The sequence below is a fragment of the Chiroxiphia lanceolata genome, chromosome 15 (genome assembly GCF_009829145.1).
Source record: "Chiroxiphia lanceolata isolate bChiLan1 chromosome 15, bChiLan1.pri, whole genome shotgun sequence".
Lineage (NCBI taxonomy): Eukaryota > Metazoa > Chordata > Aves > Passeriformes > Pipridae > Chiroxiphia > Chiroxiphia lanceolata.
In genome coordinates this window covers 8,938,886-8,960,929 of record NC_045651.1, presented here as the reverse complement: position 1 = coordinate 8,960,929, position 22,044 = coordinate 8,938,886, and the positions used below count along the sequence as shown (strand labels likewise).

The following is a 22,044-nucleotide window of genomic DNA, read 5'->3' as shown; positions in this document are numbered from 1 at the left end:
TCAGAGGGGCTGTCTTGCAGCCTCCTTCCTGGGATGGAGATCCTTAGGGACATCCCTGTGACATGTTCTCATGGAGAGGAAAGCATAGGGCATAGGGTGGCCCTCAGCAGCTCAGGATGGGGCTGTGCAGCACCTTGTGCAGGGGGTTGGGGGAGGAACTAGCAGAGCTGGCTCCATGGCACAGCTTTATTAGCTTCTTTCTGCCAGAGATGTTTCAATAAAATGAGTGATAAATACTTTTTAATGAACACTAATTAAGGAAAATAGAGGAGCTGCTGCAGCATAGAGAGTCCCTTTGGGTTGAACAGGACACTACCACCTCCAGCAGTGAGTTTAAAACTGTAGGAATCATAGAATCACAGAATGGATTGGGTTGGAAGGGACCTTAAAGATCATTTCATTCCAATCCTCAGCCATGGGCAGGGACATCTTCCACTAGCCCAGGTTGCTCCAAGCTCTGTCCAACCTGACCTTGAACACTTCCAGGGATGGGGCAGCCTCAGCTTCCCTGGGCAACCTGTGCCAGGGCCTCACCACCCTCACAGCCAAGAATTTCTTCCCAATACCCAGTCTAAACCTGCTCTCTTTCAGTTTGAAGCCATCCCCCTTGTCCTGTCACTACATGCTCACGTAAACAATCTCTCTCCAAATACAAATACAGAGCTGTATTTTCTTGCATGATATGTACTTCCTTTTGGGAATAAGCTTCCTCTTCCATCCTAGGAGCTGTGCTGTTTCTTCTCTTGAGATCATCACCTGTCACCATGCAAGTGACTGGTGACTTGGCTGGGCTCAGGCCCCTGGGGTGAAAACCTCCCTGTGCCTTTGGGATCCTGGATCCTGGATCTTGTCTTTGCCCATGACATGTAGAGGACTAAGGCTATATCCCCTGCCCATGGTCTGGTGTGGGAAGACACCAGTGGAGCTGTGGTTTGGAGGCAGAGTGCAGCTTGTGGCCTTCTGGTGCCAGTTTGCAGATGACAATGTATCTTTTCAGTATTTGTCAGAATTTCTGTGTCCCTTTCATGAGATAATTAGGATGACGTGTTATTAGCTGATTACTGGGGAAACATACATTTACTGAGGATTTATTCTGGAAACAACATTAATCTCCTGTATAGCTGCTAAACCCCCATAAATAATCTGATTTTGATAATCAATTGCTATCGCAACCCCCACTATAAATCTCAATTAAATGCACATTTAATTCACATAAACTTGCCAAATGTGCTTGTTCATTTCTGTCCTGCTGTTTGCCTCAGGCAGATGTCTGTGTATGTGCAAGCTCAAGTCTGTTTATCAGACAGCCTGAAACCAGAATATGGTTTGCCAAGGCAGAGCAGTTACAGGAACAGCGACGTTCCCGTCCTGTGGTCCCACGTGGACAACCCGGCACATCGTGGCTTCCTGCTGCCAGTGCTGCTCAGACACAAGTGCTTCAGAAACAGTGCTGTGCCTGGCCATTCCCAGCCCTTGTCTTTGTGCTGGGGGTGGCAATGAGGGCAGCAGGAGCAGCTGTAGGAGACTGTGCCTCTGGAGCATCCCAGGCTTGCCCAAGGCACAGGGCTGTGGGTGTGCAAAGAGGAGAGAAGCAGTGGGGGCTTTCAACAGTGTGTGCCTGGGATTGAAACCGAGGTTGTCTTGGGCTTGGTTGAGTCCTGACCATCCCTGGGCCAGCTGCAGTGACTTTCCAAGCCTTAGTGTTGGTGGAAGGGGAAAGGGGAGGTGGAGACATGCTGCAGGGAGCACGTGGCTGGCCCTAGACCAGTGGGACATGGTGCTACCAGCTTCCTTCAGAGCTGGAGGGAGATTCCAGACATCAGCTGGGCTTTGTTTGTTTTTGGGGCCACACTGATTTATCTTCTTGTTTTTGCAACTAGCATGCAGCTAGGGCACTCCAGGGAGGGCAGAGAGAGCTGGATCAGTATGGCTGAGCTCTGGTGATGTGGGTCCCTGCTGGAGAGCTGGTGGGAGCATGGAAAACCTCCCACTACCTTTCATGGAATGGGGTTTTGGTCCTCACCTGTGTTGCTAGGGTGCTGGCCCTCACAGCTGCCAAGGCTGATGCTGTTTGGAACACAGCACTCCCATCCCTGCTGCCTGTGCTGGGGAGCTGGGAGTGTCAGTTTGGGCTGTGATGATCTTGGTGATGGGGACTGCACTAGGGGAGCCATAAAAGAAACGATGAAGCTGTTCAAATTGCTGGGAAGACATCTACTAAGATCTCCCCCTGAGCCTGGCTGGAGCCCAGCTGCTAATTATGGTGGTAGGGGAAATACACAAACATACAGATGGCAAGAAGAACAAAAACTGCTGTCTTTTAATAGCAAGAGCTTTTGTTTCCGGCCAACTGAAACCCACACATGGCAGAAGCTAAACATTAATGGCTTTGGGTGAGATCAGCCGCTGCGGGAGCTCTTGCAGAGCTCAGGAGGGATCTGCCCCTTCCAGGGCAGCAGGATGGACCCGAGCCTGCAGCAGCTGCCAGTGGAGGAATGGGGATGCCAGTCTGCAGTGGTGTCTGGCTGTGCACACCTATGTGTGCTAGAGACAGGCACAGGCAGGGCTTGCAGGTACAGGCTGCCAGGAGCCCCACACTGGCTCTGCACTGAGGTGGACCTTAACTACTCCCGTCTTCTCTGTCCCAGGGACTGCTTAGTGCATCCTTGCATGGCGGGGAGGGAGTTTCCTCCCTCCAAACCCACCTTTTACCTCTGGTAGATGGGTTGGGGCAGTGGCTCTCAGCCTTGGATGCTGCCACTGCTGTTAGTGTACCATGCTCAGGTGCTGCTGCAGGGAGAGTATCCCCTCTGAGGTACCCTTCTGTTGGCCTTCACAGTGTGTGCTTTTCAGAGGTTGTAGAAGATTCTCTGTCCCAGGGGTTTTACCACAACCACCAGCACTAAGGATGTGGTAGGTGAGATGGACATTGGGCAGCAAGGGGCTGGTGATGTGTTTTCTAGTACTGTCCTGAGGGTCAGCACCTCTGTCTGATGCCTTGTGCTGTCCTGCAGTGTTTGTGGTGCCTTGAAACACCACAAGGACTGCCAAAGGAGGTGGTGGAGTCACCATCCCTGGAGGTGTTCAAGAAATGACTGAACATGGTACTCACTGTTCTGGTCTAGTTGACAAGGTGATGATTGGTCAAAGGTTGGACTCCGATGATCTTGGAGGTCTTTTCCAACCTAAGTGATTCTGTGAAACTTGTTGGTAGCCATTGGGCTCTCCCTGGCACAGGGCTGTCCCCCACTGCACCCCACCACCAGCAGAGCCCCAGTGCCTGCCGTGTTCCCCTCTCTGCCACCCATATGCATGGCCAGGTGTCTCAAATAAGCTCCATGGGGGGTGAATACAATCTTTTTATGACCACTTAAAGGCTCCATTTGCTACCTTTAACATAATTAGAGTGGGGATCACAATAGATTAAGGAAAGCAGTAAACACACTCTGTGCCACAGGGGCTGTGCAGAGCTCTACCCTGGAAGGGGTTTGCACAGTTTTTGTGGGATACTCTGTATTGGTGCACTGCAGGAGTGTGTTTTGTCTCTTCTGACCCCGTGGTTTGCAGGGGGTTTGACGGTTCAGCAGGGCTCCAGGGGATGTGAAAGTAAGTGCCCTTCCTGCTGCAGCCCTGGGCAGTGTTGCCCCTGCTACCAGGAGCACAGCTGAAAGAGATCCCAGTTGTTTTAGAAATCACCTTCCCAGGATATAAGAGTTGATAGAGGAATTTGGAGCCTGCTAGGGAAGCTCCTGATGGTGTTTTACCACCAGCCCAGAGCTGTAATTCATCCTCTGGAATGGGACTGGCTGGGGGGTGGCTGGTCTGGAGCCTCCCATCTCTCTGAGCACGTGCTGATGGCATTGAAATTGCTCTGTAATGTATATCCCTTCCATGCATCCTATTTATGGGGAGATTGTCCCCTCTGTGACGCCAGGGCTTGCTTTGCCAGCTGTCACCCCCAGTCCGAATTCCCATTTCATTGCATTAATATCTATGCAGTGTCTCTGGATGGAGATCTGATTTCAGTTCACTCCCTGGAGTAGAAAGGGTTAAAAATAGCAAATCCAACACCCCTCATTCCCTGGCTATGACGCAGTCTCCCAGGTTGGAGTTACAATGCCAGCATGAATATGGTTTAAAATAAAACAAGCGAGTGTTCTGCACTCTGTAGAATAGGAGAAACAAGCTCCAGCCTGGAGAAATGACATGGAGAAGCCTCTGCTCTTCTAACCTGTGCTTGCAAAAGGCATGAGTTTTTCTCCTCCCTTGCAGTGCTTGTGTTGGCAGGATAAATGATGTTGCACACAGAGCGATTAGTGGAGTAATGCAGGAGGTTCTCAGCCCATCAGGGAATCAACCGATCTCAGAAGAAACCAGTAAGAAATGAGCTCAGTGCATTATGGTTTGGGGCTGTCTTTCCAGAGCATCACGTGCAGACCACCTTGCCAAGTATTGGCTGGACATTAAACTCAACGGTCAGGGATGTGCTGGACTCAGCAGCACTGAGGCCCCTTGGAAGTACCAGGGTGCAGGCACAGACTGACCGGGGGGATCCTCTCCCAAAAGTGGTACCAGACTATGTAAGCAACAGTCTGCTGCAAGGTGGCGGGTTGCCAACCTGGCTCTGTCTCATCGAATGGGGCTGTCTCTCTGATCTGGCATAGAAAATCCTAAATCCCCACATTTTTCACTCTCAGACGCTGCCCTAGTTTAAAAATGTCAGCTCCTGGCTTTCTTTGTAATATTTTAAATATAGCATCCTTTATGTTTTTGATGTATGCACCATATGTTTTGGAAACTGCAACAAAATCCATTGGGCTCATGGGTGGAGGTTAAAGGGAAAAAGCATTTCCATACGGGAAGCTGCAAATACAAAACACAGCAGCAAACAGAAAATCCCTCCACGCATCAGCCAGAAATAAGCTCCTTTCTGTCCCGGCTGTCTCCGGCGCGTTCGTGTGCGTGCGAGGAACGGGCTTGAATGTTTCCATTGTGTCGGCTCCTGTCCTGGACACCCTGGCACTGACTCCACAGCCCCCTCCAAGGCCCGGCAGGAGATGCCACCGTGTCAGAAACCATCTGACAGCTCCTTTGCCCTTTCCCTTCCTCAGAAAGCCCCTTTGCTGCTTTCTGTTTGGGGTTTTTTTGGGTGGTTTTTTTTCAGCTGGGATGAGTCCCTCCTGCTAAAGCTCACCCAGGCTACTGCCTCTCTGACTGGTGGCAGTGGGTGGGCTTTGGCAGCAAGGGGAGAGTCCCCTGGGCTCCCAGCACTCCCACACAGCCCGGACTGTCTCCCGGCACTAAACACAGACTCTATTTAGCAGGAAATCTGGCCTCAGCAAAACGATGAGCTCAGGATTTTCATCTTTTGGCCACGACCTCAAGTTTAGACTCTTCTGCTACACACATCTGGCACCTCTCAACACTAGGACTCAAGAGTATCCCTTGCATGGACCCCCCCAAACCTGTCCAGCCCAGTTAGAGCTGAAAATAGCATTGTGTGGGCTGGGGCTGGGTCCAGCCCACAGTCGAGGTCGCTCCTCCTGTGTTCTCACAGGCTGAGGCTGCTGGGTGAGCTGTTTGGCTGTGGCTCACCCACTTGTCACGCCTCATGAATAAAATCCGGGGGAGGAGATGGGCTTTGGCCGGTGCCTGGCTGCCAAGTGAGCTGTCTCCCTCGAGACCACCCTGCCACGTCCTCTCCCTAGGTGGGCAGGAGAGAGGCTGGGGTGGCCAAGGGCAGCAGTAGAACTGCTGGGACTCCTGGGTGGCCCAAAGTTCCTACTGGGAGTGGCAGCTCAAGTTTGGTCCCACGCTCAGAGGATGGGTGGGATACAGTGGCTGTGTGTACTGAGGCAGGGGGATGTCATAAAATCATGGAATGATTTGGGTTGGAAGGGACCTTAAAAACCATCTAGTTCCAACTCCCTGCCATGGGCTAGACCAGGTTGCTCAAAACCCTGTCCAACCTGGCCACTGGGTGACCTCAGTGGAGGAGGGGACATGGGGAAGCCTTTCATATTTGCTCTTGCTCTGCAGCACTGGAGATTTGGGGCTGGGACTGTGTCACCCCACTGGACATGTGTACCCTGGGTATGGCAGGGTCCAGCAGCATGGACAGAGGGAAGCTGCTATCTAGGGCTTGGCTGTACACTGCAGTGTGGTGTCCTCCAGAGTGTGTCCTCAGGTGGTCCTGCTGCACCTGGATTCACAGAGGGCTGCCATGTGCAGCCATTCGTCTCTGTGACTGCTCAGGTGGATTTGTGCTCACCCAGATCCCTCTCCCGGGGTGGGATACCTCTATTCCCACCTCAGCCCTGCTTTGAGACACAGGCAGAGCTGAAGCCCATGGATGTGCAACGTGCCCATGTACATCATCCGCCTCACACCCCCTCACTTGTACGCTGTTTGTTGCATCTATAACAGCTCAGGCAAGACTTTTTAAGCTGAACCAGATGTAAGGATGAAATCCTATCTTCAGCCTCTCAGCAGGGTTTTCTCCTCACCCGCCTCAAATAAACCTTTTTGCAGCCCAAAATGCTGAGCTCAGAGAGTGCTGCACATCTGCTGGGCAGCAGCAGCCAGTAGGAGCAGTGGCAAATGCTGGCAGTGGGAGCAGCCCTGGCACAGTGCCCGGCTGCACACGGCAGGCTTGGGATACCTCTGGCTGCAGGTTGGGGTTGGGATGTTCCAGGGGGATGCGTGTGGGGGCGAGAGGGCAGGAGTGTGTTTTTGGGCTCTAGCTGTGTTCCTGACCATGTTGTCCTTGGCTTTGTGTGTAAAAGGCTGGGTTTTGTGCAGTGCCACAGGAGCCCAGTCTGTCCTCTCCTGGCAGGTGCTGTGAGGGCTCTGGACCTGGAGGGCTGTAACCCCCCCCCCTGCCCAGTGCAGGGCTGGGATAAACAACACGTGGCTGGGGGTTCTTGGCAGCTCCCCACTGGGTCCCGCATCTCTGTGTCACTCTGGGCTTTGCCCCTGCTGCTTATTGTTTCATCAGACTTCCTAATTTGCAGCTGACCCTTTGAATCAAGAGGCAGCCCTTCAAGAGGGAGCTTTTCTGGCTTCCTGGCCCCAGATCCAGCATCTCAGCAGCCTCCTGAGTGCTGAGCTGATGTGCTTATGTGCAGGTATCTGCTCGGGGTGTACAAGTGTGTGTGTCTTCCACCATGGTGCGGCATCTCCATCATCTCCTGCTGGGATGAGGGAGAGAGAGAAGAGCTCTGGGCAGTGCATGTGCTGTGGATTTGTCCCCTGGGGACATTGGTTTCCTGTCTGCATCCTCCATCTCTCCTTCAGCTTTCACACACATGCCTCTCACTCCCTCTCCCCCATGGCTTCACTGCTCCATTTTTCTTGAAAGCAAAGCAAATGGACAGCTGCCTGTGCTCTTGGGTGGCTCTGCACAGCTCCTCAGTTTGTGCTGTGCAGCCTGGTGTGCCACCACGGTGTCCACTCCCCAGCCTCACCACTGAGGCAGCTCCCCCATCACTGGGCTGTTCTGGGACTCCTCTGTGAGCCTGACCTCGTGTCAGAGCAGGATGTGAGCGGCAGGGCTGGGACCAGCCAAAGTCCTAAAACAGAGATTTCAAGAGGAAGAAGGAAAGTGGCCTTCTGCCTTGCAGAGGTGCAGAGCATCCTCGTTCCAGCCTGGGAAAGTGGCACAGGGGGCTGTTCTCAGCTGTCCTGCTGGGGACACACTGGGGCAGGACCTGGCACCAGCCCTCTGGCACCTGAGGACTGTCATGCCATCCCCTTCTGTTTGGCATAGCTCTCTGCTCTGGGCTCACTGTGGCTCCTGCCCTGGGCAGCCATGCATTTCAGCAATTATTAATTAAAATGCAATCTATCCTTTCTCTTCCTCTCCCCAAGACACCAAGAACTACTAAAATATTCTCAGGGATAATAGGGAGGGGAATTAAATAGTTGCTCTGAAATTTGAGCTCTGCCTTTTGGAGATTTACTGCTGTTCCTAGAGCCTGTGATTCCCTCTCGAGCACTACATCTCCAGCCCCACACTCAGTGGAAATACCACACCTACTGGGAAGCCTGGGCTCTCCAGGTAGGATGTGCAGGCAGCTGTGGCATGTTCAGTCAGCATATGGGTAGGGTACACCAGGTGCTGGGGGCTCTCTTTTCCAGAAGCTTTCAGAGGGGCTGAACCCCTCATCCCTCCGTGGTTGTCTGCAGCACTTGGGATCCCAGGAAGACAGGCACTCTGGATGTGATATTATGTTAGGATGAGGATATGTGTGTCATATAAGGAGTGGCTGAGGAAGCTGGAAGGGCTCATCCTGTAGAAAAGGAGACTGAGAGGAGACTTTTTCGCTCTCTACAACCACCTGAATGGAGGTTATAGACAGGTGGGTGTTGGCCTCTTCTCCCAGGGAACAAGGGACAGGACAAGAGGAAATGGCCTGAAAGCTCTGCCAGGGCAGGTTCAGGTTGGACATCAGGAAGAATTTCTTCACAGAAGGGGTTGTCAGGCATTGGAAGGGGCTGCCCAGGGAGGTGGTGGAGTCACCATCTCTGAGTTGTCCAAGAAACAACTGGACATGGCACTCAGTGCTGTGGTCTAGTTGACAAGTTGGTGACCAGTCACAGGTTGGACTCGATGATCTCAGAGGTCTTTTCCAACATAAATGATTCTGTGATTCTGTAAACATGGAGAGCAGATCCTGGTGCAAGCACTGTGTCAGGAGCAGAGGGAGCAGCAGTCACGATTTTGGCTGCAGCACTGAGTGCTGTGCCCAGGAGGGTGACCCTGGGAGGAGCAGCCCCAGCCCCTGTCCTGCCTGCAGGGAATACAGCTGGATCACAGCCTTCCTTCCCTCTCATCACCCAGTTCTTTCATGCTTCCTGCAAATGCTGCTGGGGGGACAAACATGTACAAGGTGGGGAGCAGCTGGCCCAGCACAGCAGGGCTGAGCATCTCACAGACCCTTCTCAGAGGGGGTCAAATGGGGGGAATTGCCTGGTGCTGTCTGGTAGTCATTGCAGAAAATCCCCAAATCCCAGTTCCATCCTGGCTGAGGGGCAGCTTGGGCCTGGCATGGGAAGGCAGGCAGCAGCCTCCCTTGCAGTTGCACCCCGTCTGGGGGTCTGTGGAGCCCAGAGCTCTGCTGGAAGGGGCTTCCATGATGCCTGCAGACAGGCCAGTGTGAGCACCAGGCATCCTGGCTGCAATTGCAGTTCAAGGAGATCTCGTTGCCATGACAAGCTGTACAAGTATTATGTGGGGAAAAAAGATCCCAGCAGCACTTGTTGGAGATGGGAGAAAAGCAGCCGGTGTGGAGGGCACATGTCATGCCATGGGGGCCATGCACTGATGTGGCTGCAAGCACAGGTATTCAAACACACCTGAACTTATCTTCCAGTGTTATACCTGCAATGCCTCCTCCCTTGCTTCAGTCCCCTCCTGAGCTCTGTGCCCCCGAGCTCCCACATGTGAGGTGCACAGCCTCACTCCTGGCCCTTCGCCCTCCTCCAGTCTCCATGCAGCCATCCTGGCAGGGTCCTTTCAGGAAAGGGAAGGTGTTAGTTCTCCCAGGCAAATAGTGACAGCACAAGAGGAAATGGCCTGAAGCTCTGCCAGGGCAGGTTCAGGTTGGACATCAGGAGGAATTTCTTCACAGAAAGTGTTGTCAGGAATTGGAAGGGGCTGCCCAGGGAGGTGGTGGAGTCACTGTCCCTGGACATGTTCAGGGAAAGACTGGATGTGGCACTCAGTGCTGTGGTCTAGTTGACAAGGCGGTGATTGGTCATAGGTTGATGATCTCGGAGGTCTTTTCCAACCTAAATGATTCTGTGAAGGTCCCAGGTGATGCCACAGCACTTGCCAGGCAGGGGAGGCTTGTGCCATAAAGCCCTCCACTTCTTCATTTATTTAGTTTCTGTGACTGGTGAGTGACAATTCAGCTTTAAAGGATGGTTCTGCGACAGGAGGTGAATGCTGATGAAAACCCTGGTGCCTCTGAGCAGGCACTGCTGGTGGGATGAGAGCAGGGATAACAAGGGATGCAGCCCAGCTTTGGGCACCCTCCCATGGCATGGATCAGTGTGGGGCTGGGGATGCTGTTGAGCCTGTGGCAGGGCACTCACTCTCCTCCTTTGCCTGGTGAGTGGCAAAAGGACCTCTCTCCCTGGAGGAATGCTCTGGGTGTGAGTGTCGCTGCAGCCCCGTGCATGAGGATGCCATGTGTGGGCTGGTTCCCTGTGGTGGCCACTACTGAGGAGGGTGGTTGGGAATTGTTGGGACACAATGTGCTTCCTGGCTCACCGGCTCTGGGCAGCCCAGGGCGTAGCTGTCAGGCCGAGGAAGCTCGTGAACTCTACACAAGGTTTTCTGTTGTCAGGCTGCTCTGCGCTGAGCTTGTCAAATTTCCCTGCAGCTCCAAGAACTAGAAGAGCAACTTTTTCCTCTTTTTGTTGAGAATCTGGAAAAAATCACAGCTGCAGCAGTCAGTGCTTTCAGCAAACCAGGCAGATCCCAGGGTCCCTTTCTCAGGACAGGCCATGGTGCTGCTGGAATTGGGACTGGGGGTCCCAGAGGGCTTGCAGGTTCCTGCAGGGGAGGAGGTGAAACCTGCTGCAGCCTCAGTCAGCAGTGGGGTCTTTGGGTTTCCCTGGCACGTTCTAGCCCTGACTGTGCTGCCCATGCTGGGAAGTAAACATCCTGCAGGCAGGCACAGGCAGCTCCTGTGGCCAGGTCAGCCTGAGGAGACAATCACTGCTTCCTCCATGCTCACATTTGGAGGATAATTTCCATGAACACAGCCAGAAATGAATTCTGCTGTGCAGACAGGGCCCTCACTATTCACTGCTCCATCTTTTTTTCCTTTTTCCTTCTATCCTCTTTATTTTTCTCCTTCTCTGTTTCTATTTACCCTTCTCCTTTGTCTCTTCCAACTGTGTTTTTGACCTCCCTCCTCGCTGTTTTTGGAGTGGTAGCAGTGTGGCCCCCTGCAAAGCAGCTCCCACCCTGGTACATTGTCCTACCATGCCCATGTACAAAGCTTTGGCATCACTTTGGGCACCTTCCCATGTCACTGGCCAGCCACAGAGTCTGTGCAACAGTGACAGTTGCCTCGTCCCAGTTCCAGTTGGACATGAGCTCTGGGGAACGCCCCAGCACTGGTTATTTTGCTTCCAGAGCAGTGCTGGGAGCTTGGATAGCAGAGCAGAGAAGCTGGTTCTGCTCACTCTGCTGCTCTGCCTGGGCAGCACTGGCCATGTGGTGCAGAGCACAGTGCTGCCAGCTCTTGGGGCCATGCCCACCTCCAAATCCCCGTCCTTTCCACCCACTGTCCTGACAAGTCAGGGAGTGAGCCTGTGAGCATCCTGAGGTCCAAATCTGCAGTGTGCCCAAGAGTTGGGGGCTAGAGTGGGATCAGAGCAAACATCTGAGCTCCTCAGAAGCCTGTGGCAGGGGTTTTGCCCAGCTGATGGCCCTCCCAGAAGAGGCAGTGGGCCAGCTGTGGCACATGGGATGCAGTGAGGGTACTGTGGGATGGGAATGCAGGGCTGGCACTGCTGCCCTGCATCCTTGACCTACCTCTGCAAAGGAAGGACTTGCACAGAGCTTAGCTGCCTTTGTCCCCTGTGATATCCAGCCACACTCATTCAGGTCCTCCCTGCAACATCCAGCTAAAGAGAGTTCCCTCCCTCATATGATGCCGGTACTGGCCCAGCATCCCCATCCCAGCCTTGTCCTGCTGCTGGCAGCCCTGTGCCCTCATCTGTGCTGGCATCTGCCTCTCCAGCTCACTGGTGGCGTCCTCGCAGCACCCACAGCTTGTTTGTGTCCTGTGTCACGCCAAGGAAGATGCACAGTGCAGGAGTGACAGTGGTGGAGGGGGGGGCAAGGGGACAGCGTGAGGCAGGTGGGAGCAATAATTGGTCATGATCTAATTAGGGAAGCCTAGGGCTGGATTAGGAGTTGCGACACGCTGGAGGTTTTTAGCCGTAAGCCGCAGATGGCTTTGCCTGTGAGCCAGGAGAGGAGAGGAGAGGCTGGCGTGGACTTGACGGGGGTTTGTAATCCCGCCTGCACGACACTCCGAGCTGACTAACAGAGCTGTTTTCTGATGGTTTGGAAATATCTCAGTGCCTGCTCTGCGTGAGGTCCCCACTGCTCCCAGCCCACGCTCCCTGCACTGCCCCACTCCCTGCCAGTGCCTGTCCCAGCCCACTCCTGTGCCACACACGTGGGAACAGCAATAGGTGCAATGTAAATGTTCCGAGCAGCAGCTGGAGCTGCTCCAGGCTCAAACTATCCCACAGCAGATCCGTGGTACCTGTCCTCAACCCATGCCTTTATTGGAAGAACTTGGCCTGCTTAAAAATGTAAATATTAAGTAAGGAGCCATGCAATGCTTCTGGATTTTACTTAAGGGAAGGATCAGAAGAGAAAATATTTTGTCCAAAGTTAAATATATCATTCTCTCCTTGATCAAAATTACTTTTATCTGTGGAAGCTCAATGGAAGCATTTGCCTGAGCACCAAGATGTCCATGCAGATGTCACAGGAGGTGTCAGATTCACCACCAGAGCTGAGCATCCCAACTGCTGGACTGTTCACATATTCCAGGCTGATCCTTCAACTGAGCCCCTTACCCAGCTCTCAACTATTCCCCACCATCACCTTCTCAGCAGGGAGCTGGGGTGAACAAGCAGCCACGGTGGTTGAAGCAGACACATTTCCGCATGCCAGGGTCAAGGGCAGCCCCACAGGACCCAGGCTGAGGCTCTGCCCATGCCTGCCTGAAGAACCAGCATCATTTGGCTCCAAGCCTGTCTTTCCCTTCCTCCCAAGGCATTTTTATGGTTGTGGCCAAGTTCTCTGGCTGCTGCAGGACAACAGGCAGGAGCCCTGAGCCCTGCTGCTGATGAGAAACCCATATCCCGTGGCTGCTGGAGGTCCCACCCTTCCTCCCTGGCCACCCCTGGGACGAAGCATAGCTCCTGCCTGGAGGGGAAATCCTCCCCCTCGACCTCACCTCCCGTGGGGCTTGGAGCCAGCCAGGTCACCCTCAATCCCTGCTGCAACAAGAGGATTTGGGGTGCAGGCTCCCAGAGTGCCACCTTTTTGTCCCCATATCCCCGTGGAGGTTTCTTTTACAGCCCCCTCGCTCTCTGCCCCCAGCCCAGCACGCTGTGTCCCATCACCGGTGCTTCACCCCAGCCTCTCCCTCAGCCTCCAGTGCTTCCAGCAAAATTCCTTTCTGGCCAGTCATTGCCGCCCCTCAGCCTTGACGCCTGTGGGACTGGTGTGCTGGCAGGGCTGGGCTTCCTCTTCCTGAGCCACCCCAGCCCTGCCACACTCCCGACCCCCTCCTCGCCTTCACCCAGTGCCATGGCATTGGCCCTTTCCTGGGGGCACGAGGGCACAGGGCCTGCCAGCTGTGCCCACCCCAGGGTTCAGGCACCCAGTAGGGGTGCCCAGCTTCCCTCACCCTCCCCGGGGCAGCCCATCCCACACGCAGCGGGTGCCACGGTGGTCCCACCACCCCCAGTGGGTTTCTGTGAGAGGATGATTTACAGCCCCCGTTTGGGCAGGGAGCGTGCAGAGGATGACTGTGGTGAATCGCTCACTGTGAGGCAGCCGGGAGGAGTGGGAGGCAGTGGCTTCTGGAAGGGAGCTCAGCCCCGTGGAGGTGTGAGGACTCCTGCCAACATCATCTGCCTAGCAGCACTGCTGCTGCTGCTCCCCCTCCCCTCCCAGCATCCACCCCAGCTCAGGTCTCACATCCAGCATGGACCCCATGCTGACACCCACATCTTCCCTGCACACAGCCAGCATCCACTTGTTCACCTCTCACTGCATGTGCCAACGCTCAGCCCCAGCATCACCCCCTGGCACCTGCAGTTCCCCTCAGCTTCCCACAGTGGCACTGCCTCTCCTTATTAATTTCAGGATGAATGCTTTGCTTTTCCACAGTCCCCCTTCACCTGTGGCTCTCCCAGCATTGTGCAGATATTAATTACTGATAATTAATTAAGTCAGGCATCCCCATTCCCCTGTGGAGATGCTGTCTCATAAAGAGGCTGACAGCAAACACAGTGTCAGGGCAGGCAGAGCTGGGTGGGAGCTTCCAGTTCCTGTTGCTAATGATCCAAACCCCACCTGCAGCAGCTTCTACCTGATAGACCTTTCTGGAGGGCTAATGGGCTGGGAGGGGGAGATAGGTGGGAAACCAGCAGCACCTGGTTTGGTCTCAGCAAGGTAGGATGGATGGATCTTTTTTGCCTCTGGCTGTCTCTGTGCAGCTTCTGCTCCTGGAAACTTGCTCCTAGATTGCTGTGGCTGTGGGACATGGGGCTGCCTGGGTAGGAGAGAGGGGGACCATACTCCTGGTGGAGCTTGTTTTGAGCCACCTTGTTATTTGCATTGGTGTTGAGCTGCAAACCCTCCAAGATAGATGGGAGTTATCCTCTGTCAACCCTGAAGGGTTCAGAGTGTTCCAGAGGCAGCATAAGGGTTCAGCATTTCCCCATCCCACTGCTTCTCAGTGGAGGGCTGGGACTCAGTGCAGGAAGAGGACAGGAAGACAAACAAGGTTGTTGACCCTTCTGAAGTGAAGGAGGGGGATTGCCCAGGGATGCACAGCAGGAACTTGCAGTTTGCTCACTGCAGCATGGCTTGGAGGATCCCTTGGGTAGGGTTGCTCTGCTCTCCTGGGTGACAGAGCTCCTCTAGACAGCCATGGGTGTTGTTTGGGGGTCTCTCCCCTGCCCAGATCACCTGCTCCCTCACTTGTGTGCAGCTGCCGCTGCCTGACCCTGAGGCTGCACAGGGCACCAATCCCTGACCGGAGGTGCCACCTTAATCCGGATCAGTGGGAAATCTGTCGAGTGCCCACGCAGCCCTGTGGCAGCTCACTGCCACTCCTGGGGCTCTGCAGATCAAGAGCCAGCTGGGACATGGGCACAGCCCTGCAGGAGCCTGGCCCTGGGCAGCCTTTCTGTCTGAGTGTGGAGCACAAATGCATTAATTGTTGACGGAGCCAGCTCGCCCAGCAGCCGCTCCACAAGCAAAAGCAGGAGCAAACCGGGGTGAGATTAAGGCATTCCTTGGGCAGCTCCCACCCCCTTGCCCTGGCCACTGCATCTCGGCCTGCAAGGCCACTAATGCTACTTACATTATTACTGGATTATTTGGGTGTAATGAGCTTTGTCCCGCTCAGCTGTCCCTCTGCTCAGGGCTGTAGTGATGTGTAATACTTCCTGCGTGAGGCCACGAGGCGGGCAGCTGCCGGCTGGAAAACAAGCAGAGCCCCAACAACACAATGCGTTAATGTTCCCGGACAAAATTCCAGCATGGGCTGGAGGTTAATCACAAATCAGGGAGCTTTGGGTGTAGCGCTGAACAAAGCCAGCGGGCGGGAGGGAGATGGTTCCCTAAGCCGGGTCCTGCCCCGCCTCCACGGGCACAGGCAGGAGCGACCGTATCAGTTCCGTCTCTTTCTGTGGTGTAACACAGCTATAACCATCTCTTCCATCCTTGGCTCCTTTTCCTCTGCCTTCCTCCCATCAGACCTGCCGATGCAGGGGCTTGGCAATGTGTTGCTATGGACACCAGGAAGTTTTTCCCTAGAGACCAGAAGCCCGGAATAAGTGATGCCTGCATTTTCTGACATAGGTTATTTTTTTTTTTTGTTCCCCTTTTTTTATTATCGATGTTTGTTTAAATGTTGATTAATTCCCAGCTTTTCCTCCCACCTCTGTCATGCTTTTCTCACTGAGCTTTGTGGATTTCCATGGCTGTGTCCAGGGCTTGGCTTCTGCTTCATTCTGGGCCAGGGCGTGAGCCCTGGGTGCGTGGGAGGAAATTTCAGTGCTGTAACTCTTGCTCTGCTGGAGACCCTCACAGAAAAGATCCCCCATTTATTCCAGCCTCGGGAGATCCTGTTGGTCTCCCCAGGCTACTGCAGAGCTCATGGACACACACCACCACCAGCAGCTGCCACAGGAGGTCCTGGATTCCTGCTCCCAGGGCTTGTGCCTCTTGGCAAAACATGCTTGTGAAAGCGTGAGTAGAGGTACCCTGCTCCCTTCATTGTGTTTGGGAGCTTAAAGTGATTAGATTTAGACTAGTTAGTGCCTCTACTGATCTGAGCTCCAGGCCTGACTCCCATTTGTCGCTTCTCTGTTGGCACTTGTTATCCTTTAGTGCCTGTATTGGCCTCTGAGAGCTCTTGGCCTGCAAAAGCACGATCGGGAGGGTAGTCCCAGCAGCTCTTGGAAGGCTGGAGCTTGAACTTTGCAGCAGGGCACTCACAGGAATGTACCTCAGCTTCCCTTGCAGCCCTCAGGTCGAGCTTGGTGAGGCAGCAGCTCCACAGCCCTGGGGATGGAGCAGTGGTCAGGGAGGGTCAGCCCATTTCCCAGAGGGAAGCAGTGGTGCATGTCTGCAGAGTGTATCTCTGGGCAGTTGGCATACAGAATGGGATTTTACTGTGAGACAGTCTCAATGTCATTTTGACTTCTCATTCTTTGCTTTTGAAGCTAATAATGGGCTGCTTCTGTTCCCTGTCACTTGATCTGCCCCTCAGTGACCGAGGAGCCTCTGATGAGTGATCTCCTCTGTCCTATGCCCCTTATTCCCAGCTCTGGAGGGACTTCACAGACTGGCTTTCAATCAGCTGCTTCTCTTGTTCCTGGGAATGCAGTTCAGCACTGGGTCAGAAAATCTCTGGCCCATTGAAATGCTGCCTTTTGCTGCTCGAGTTGCACAAGTCGTGACTCCCTCTCGGAAATCTTACAGTAAATAAGCCCTGTGCTGCTTGGCCCCTGCCTGCAGGGGCTGGCATGGTGTCAGCCTGCCCAGACCTCCTGCACAGCCCAGGCACTTGCAGGTGGGGCAGGGAAAGCAGGAACTGCTCGGTACCATGTTTTCTGTGTGTGTTTGGGGGTTTTGTTGAGGCAGCAGAAAGATCCCCTGCTCCATATGGATCCTACCCTGGGTCGTGGGGTGAGGCTGCTGAGCATCACCTTCCTGGTTTTCTGCAGAGCTGCTGGAGGGGGATGAGGAGTGGAGGTGAGTGGACTCTCTGAAGCAGGAGAAAGATGGCTCTTGCTCACAGTTCTATGGGAGCCACGCCACCCTCCCCTCCCCTGTGACCCCCAGCTCAGCACAGAGCCCGCACGCGCCATGGTGCTGTTCCGGAAGGAGCAGTGGGGCTGGGATGCTGCTCCTTACTGAGGAGGTGAGAGTCCCACCAGGGCCAAACACTCAATTGCCGTGATGTTTGAAAGCTCCTTGAAAAATTACTTCTTCTTCCAGTTCCTAACCAAACAAATGGAAGCTCCAAAAAAACAGCAGTTCCTTCCCCTGCTGCTGCCAAATCGGTGCTTGCTGGGCTGTTTCTGAGCAGGTCAGCATCAAGCCAGGGCTGCCTGAGGGCTGAGCAGAGCAGTGGGTAGCTGGTCCCTGTGTTGTCCTTCTGCACCTGCTTAGGAGACAGGAGAGCATCCAGGGAGGCGTGCTTGGCTTTGGGGCAATGCTGCAGGTGACCTGGCTGTCCATGCAGGGACAAGGAGCAATGCTTGGGCACTTGCACTGCAGGCCAGTGAGCCAGACATGGGACATGGCTCTTTTGTAGGGCAGGAAAATCCCAAATCCAGACAGGGATCGCTCAGAATCGCTGGGTGCTGTCCTTTGCCTTTAGTGATGGCCCGATGTCCGGCAGCCGTGTCGCTATCACCAGAGGGGTCTTTGGCAGCTGCCCAGCAGAGGTCAGTGCAGTGACACCCAGCTGTGTCCCAAATGCTAACGGACCCCTCCCTTCTCTTGCTTTCCCCTCCCTCTTTTCTGCCAGCAGTTCCCTATCAGCAAAACCCCTACACCCCTGGGAGCAGCTCCTCCGTGATCCAGTGCTACCGCTGTGGGGACACCTGCAAGGGCGAGGTGGTGCGTGTCCAGAGCAATCACTTCCACATCCGCTGCTTCACCTGCCAAGGTAGGTGGCCAGCTTGCCCCACAACCCCGGGTGCAGTTTGGAAAGCAAAATTCTGGGGACAGACTTACCTGGCCCTCTGAGATGTGGTCACATGCCCAGGGGTGGCAGCTTCTCCTGCTGAGGGGAAGTGGCGTGGCACAGGTGGGAGGTAACAGCACGGTGCCCCTGCCTGATGCCAGAGCCAGAGGCTATGAAGGGATGGCCAAGACCTGAGCGATGTCACTATCCTTGAGCAGCCTCAATGCCAGCAGTGTGCGGGTACAAATGTGCCCACGGCCCACCTGTGATGTGGCTGGGCCACCACCTCCTTCAGCTGCCTGCTCCCAAATCAGGAGGAGGAGGAGGGAGGTATTGCCAGTCTGGCTGAGAGGCAGTGAGGTCATACTCGGAGTGGCTCCTGATGGGGTTGGAGCTGGGTGACAGATCACTGCCACCCACCCGGGAGACGTGACTGAGGTGTCGTGGGATGTCATGGGATGCAGCTGGGACTCGGTGGCCCTCAGGGCTGGCAGAAAGGGAGGAGAGAGGTTGCTTGGATCCTCCCTGAGCGCCAGAGGAGAGCTGCAGAACTGTAAAGCCAATGGTGCAGAGCTGTTGTGAAGGGCTCCTCAGCACCTTTATTAGAGCAACTGCTCTTAGCCAGGCCAGTGGCTGCTTCTGTAGGCTGTAAAACATCCCATTTCAGGCCTTTTTAAAGGTCTCTGGTCTTCCATGCTCCCAACACTTTGTACTAAGCAGGACATAAATCCCCATCCCCTTGGCCATACTTTGCTGCTCTTTCCCAGAGAACAGCTGGTTTGGCTGCAGGGGACACTTCACTGGATGGTCCTCACTCCTGCTGTGGCCCTGTCCCCTGTGGCATGGGCAGCCCCGGATCTCTGGGAGAGATGTGGGTCCCAGGCTGCCCTTGGGGCTGACCTACACCTGCAGGGCACCGTGCTGAGCATCCTGCCCTTACCCAGCTCAGACATGGAGGATCCAGCAGGAGCTGAGCATCCAGACAAAGAGCTCAGACAGCTGCCAGCTTCAAAGGGCCCAGGAGCCAGCAGGGAGAGCCTGGCAGTGCTCACTGCCCGATTTCCAAGTGAAAGGGAATATATAATGAGAGGAAATCCTCCTGTCTCACCTCCTGCCACCTCTGGCTGGCTGCTGCCAGCTCCCACAGCTGCCTGTCCCTGCCATGTCTGCTGGAGCTTGGCATGGGAGTGCAGCCCTGGGACGTGCTGTGGGTCCCAAAGCAAACAGGGCATAAACCAGCTTCATTTTATCTTGCTGCTGCTTCCTAATGCTGTCCCAGAGCTGGTGACCTGTCCCTTGTTGCTGACAGGCTGTTTTGGAGAGCAGTGGGTGCTGACCCTATGCCCCTCAGGTGGGTACTCACAGCACCAGGGAGCAGCTTGGCCAAGGGATGCTCTAAAGGAAAGGAGCTGCATCTCTGCCCCCATGGGCCCTGCAGCAGTGGGTCCAGCTGTCCCTTGCCACCCTGGGGAGGGTGGCTACTGTGTGGGCTGGCCTGCAGGTGCAGGCAGGATGTGCAGGGACAGGACAGAGGGGTGCTCAGGCCTGAAGGGTAAAACAGAGACCAAGATGGGCTGTACCAGCAGGTGCTCAGTCACTCTGTAGTCCCCCCTCCACCCCATCACCCTGCAGGATGGGTGATGGGCATTGTGCAAAGGCCCCAGGACCTGGTCCTTGTGCCAGGCCAGATGTGCCCTCCAGGGTCTGATGCTCTCGAGGTCTCTCTGGATGGAGAACTCGTAGGAGGGAAATGATGCTGAGGCTGGGGCTGGCCACATCTCCTTGGATTACTGTGATGGGCTGTGCACCACCCACGGTTCCCACAGCAGGGAAGGAAGCGAGGTTGGGCTAGACACCTATGGAAAAACAAGCACTGAGAGCTCCAACCCCAGTGTGTCCCAGGACCTATTCCCATTAGGGCACAGCTTCATGTCCAGGCCAGGGAGTGGGGATGGCTCATCACAGAGGCAGCCCCAGGGCATGGAGAAGACCTCTCCCTAGTTGTCCCTAGGGCATTCCCAACTCTTTGCTAGTCCTGTTCTCAGCTTCCTGACACAATGAGAAGGTCAAAAGGAGGGGCTGAGCCTCAGCCAGGTGCAGTGGGTCCAGGAGAGGATGCCACTGGCCCTGCCGAGCTGTTTGTTCGTGGTGCAGGGGGGGCTGTAGAGGCTCCCTCCCAGCCCTGAGATTTCCTCTGGGAGCGCCCAGCCCTGCTGTCCAGGCAGTACCATCCTGCACCCCGCCACAGCCCAACACTGACATCTTGTGGTGCTGGGAGAAGGCCCCAGCCCTCTGGTGGGAAGGGAAACCCTCTGAGATACCTGCAGGAAGCTGTGTCCCCAGGGATGCCCTGGGACTGCTGCTGGAGAGGCAGCAGAAGTGGGCTCAGGGATCCTGGGCTGGACCTGCCCACTGTCCCCGTGACGGGTGCGTGTCCTCCCCTCCAGTGTGCGGCTGCGACCTGGCACAGTCGGGCTTCTTCTTTAAGAACCAGGAGTACATCTGCACCCACGACTACCAGCAGCTCTATGGGACCCGCTGCGACAGCTGTGGGGACTTCATCACTGGAGAGGTCATCTCCGCCCTGGGGAGGACCTACCACCCCAAGTGCTTTGTCTGCAGCACCTGCAGGTGAGTGGAAATCGTCACCAAGCCTTCATGATCCCTTGGAGAAGCCTTGAGCAGCTCTTGGCTGTGCACCAGACAGAGGGGTCTTCATTAGCCTGCAGCTCCTTGTGCCCCGCTCAGCATCACAGCAGGCACTTTCTCTGTGTTCTCTAAGTGGAAACCCTTGGGAGGCAATTAAATGGTTCCAGCCGTTCCCTTTGCAGCCTGGAGACCTCCCTTGGTCCTCCCACCCCAGCACATGTGCACCCTCGCTGCCTCCCCTCGTAGCCCTTGCCTGGAGCCCCTCTGCTCCCTGGCACCGAGGGTCCCGCTGGCCCCTGGGGTGGGAGCTACCGGGCAGCCTCAAGCACTGCGTGCATGGGAATGAGCAGCTCACACCTCCCCCCCTCTCCTTGGCCACAGGAAGCCCTTCCCCATCGGAGACAAGGTCACATTCAGCGGGAAGGACTGCGTCTGCCAAAACTGCTCCCACTCTCTCATCAGCACCAAACCCATCAAGATCCACGGGCCGAGCCGTAAGTTGACTGCTCTCCTGTTATGTGATGGCTACGAGGAGCAGGACCTCATGCCTGTGGACAATGCTTGGGGAGGGTGACAAAACAGGCTTAGGGGCCACTGGTGTTCACAGAGGTTTCGGAGGAGGAGGAACAGGGTAGTCCTGTGGCTCCACCCAGGATTGCAGGTCACTGCTGGTTTCGGAAACTCCCTTGGCCTGTTTGTGACCTGGGCAGGTGCCGCCACCCTGGCGGGCGCTGTCTGAGGTCATGGAAAGGTTTTGGAGCTGAGTTTGCTCTGAGTCAGTTGCTTTGTGCTCAGCTGCACCAAGTTCTGTGTCCAAGTGCAGACCCTGGGACTACTCACCTGACTGTCCGAGCGCTGGCATTCCTTGCTGCCTCTACAAGTACTGAAAGGCTTTTTACACTCATCCGCTTGCCGTGATGAACCCCTGCTAAAACTCAGCTGCAGCAGTGGACAAGCTCTTTTGGGTGGATTTGGCCTTGCTTTTGACCTCAGGTTGGGATTACCTTCCCTTCATGCCATGCTTGGCATGCCCTGGAGATCAGTGCCTGAAGCAGAGTCCTGCAGCCAGGGCCAGAACCAGGACTGTGGTCACTCCGTCACCATGGCGGCACTGCTGGTGGCTGCATGGGTTGACTTACAAGTTGGTGCCCCTGGGAGCCCCCCCCTCAAGCTGCCTCCCCCCAGCTCTCACCACGGCCTTGACAGAATTAAGAGATGTGACAGGGTTCAAATGAGCCTCAGCCAGAGGACAGGGATCCATCCACCTTCCTCCATCGCGCCCTGAGCTGCCCAGAGCCAGGCTGTGCCTGACCCACAGCAGCCACTATCTCCTGTAGCAGTGCCAGGGCAGCCACACGCTCTGCCCCTCGCCTTCCTCTCCCTTCCCATCCCATCCCCTTCCCACCAGTGCTCCTCCCTG

At 55.2% G+C, this 22,044-nt stretch overlaps 1 protein-coding gene across 9 annotated transcripts in view; it reads left to right on the top strand.

The window, feature by feature from the left end:
- Positions 1–22,044, top strand: part of ABLIM3 (actin binding LIM protein family member 3) — a 53,425-nt gene that overhangs the window by 14,497 nt on the left and 16,884 nt on the right. For 3 of the 9 annotated variants that reach the window (XM_032703196.1, XM_032703194.1, XM_032703193.1), the window contains exons 1-4: positions 15,561–15,637; positions 17,820–17,957; positions 20,423–20,606; positions 21,006–21,118. In XM_032703196.1, the coding sequence (XP_032559087.1) occupies positions 15,616–15,637; positions 17,820–17,957; positions 20,423–20,606; positions 21,006–21,118 (457 nt within the window). In that variant the 5' untranslated portion in view covers positions 15,561–15,615. Of the gene's footprint in view, positions 1–15,559; positions 15,638–17,816; positions 17,958–20,422; positions 20,607–21,005; positions 21,119–22,044 lie in introns of those variants that run through there. The other 6 variants (XM_032703195.1, XM_032703189.1, XM_032703197.1 and 3 more) reach the window with 5 other exon arrangements.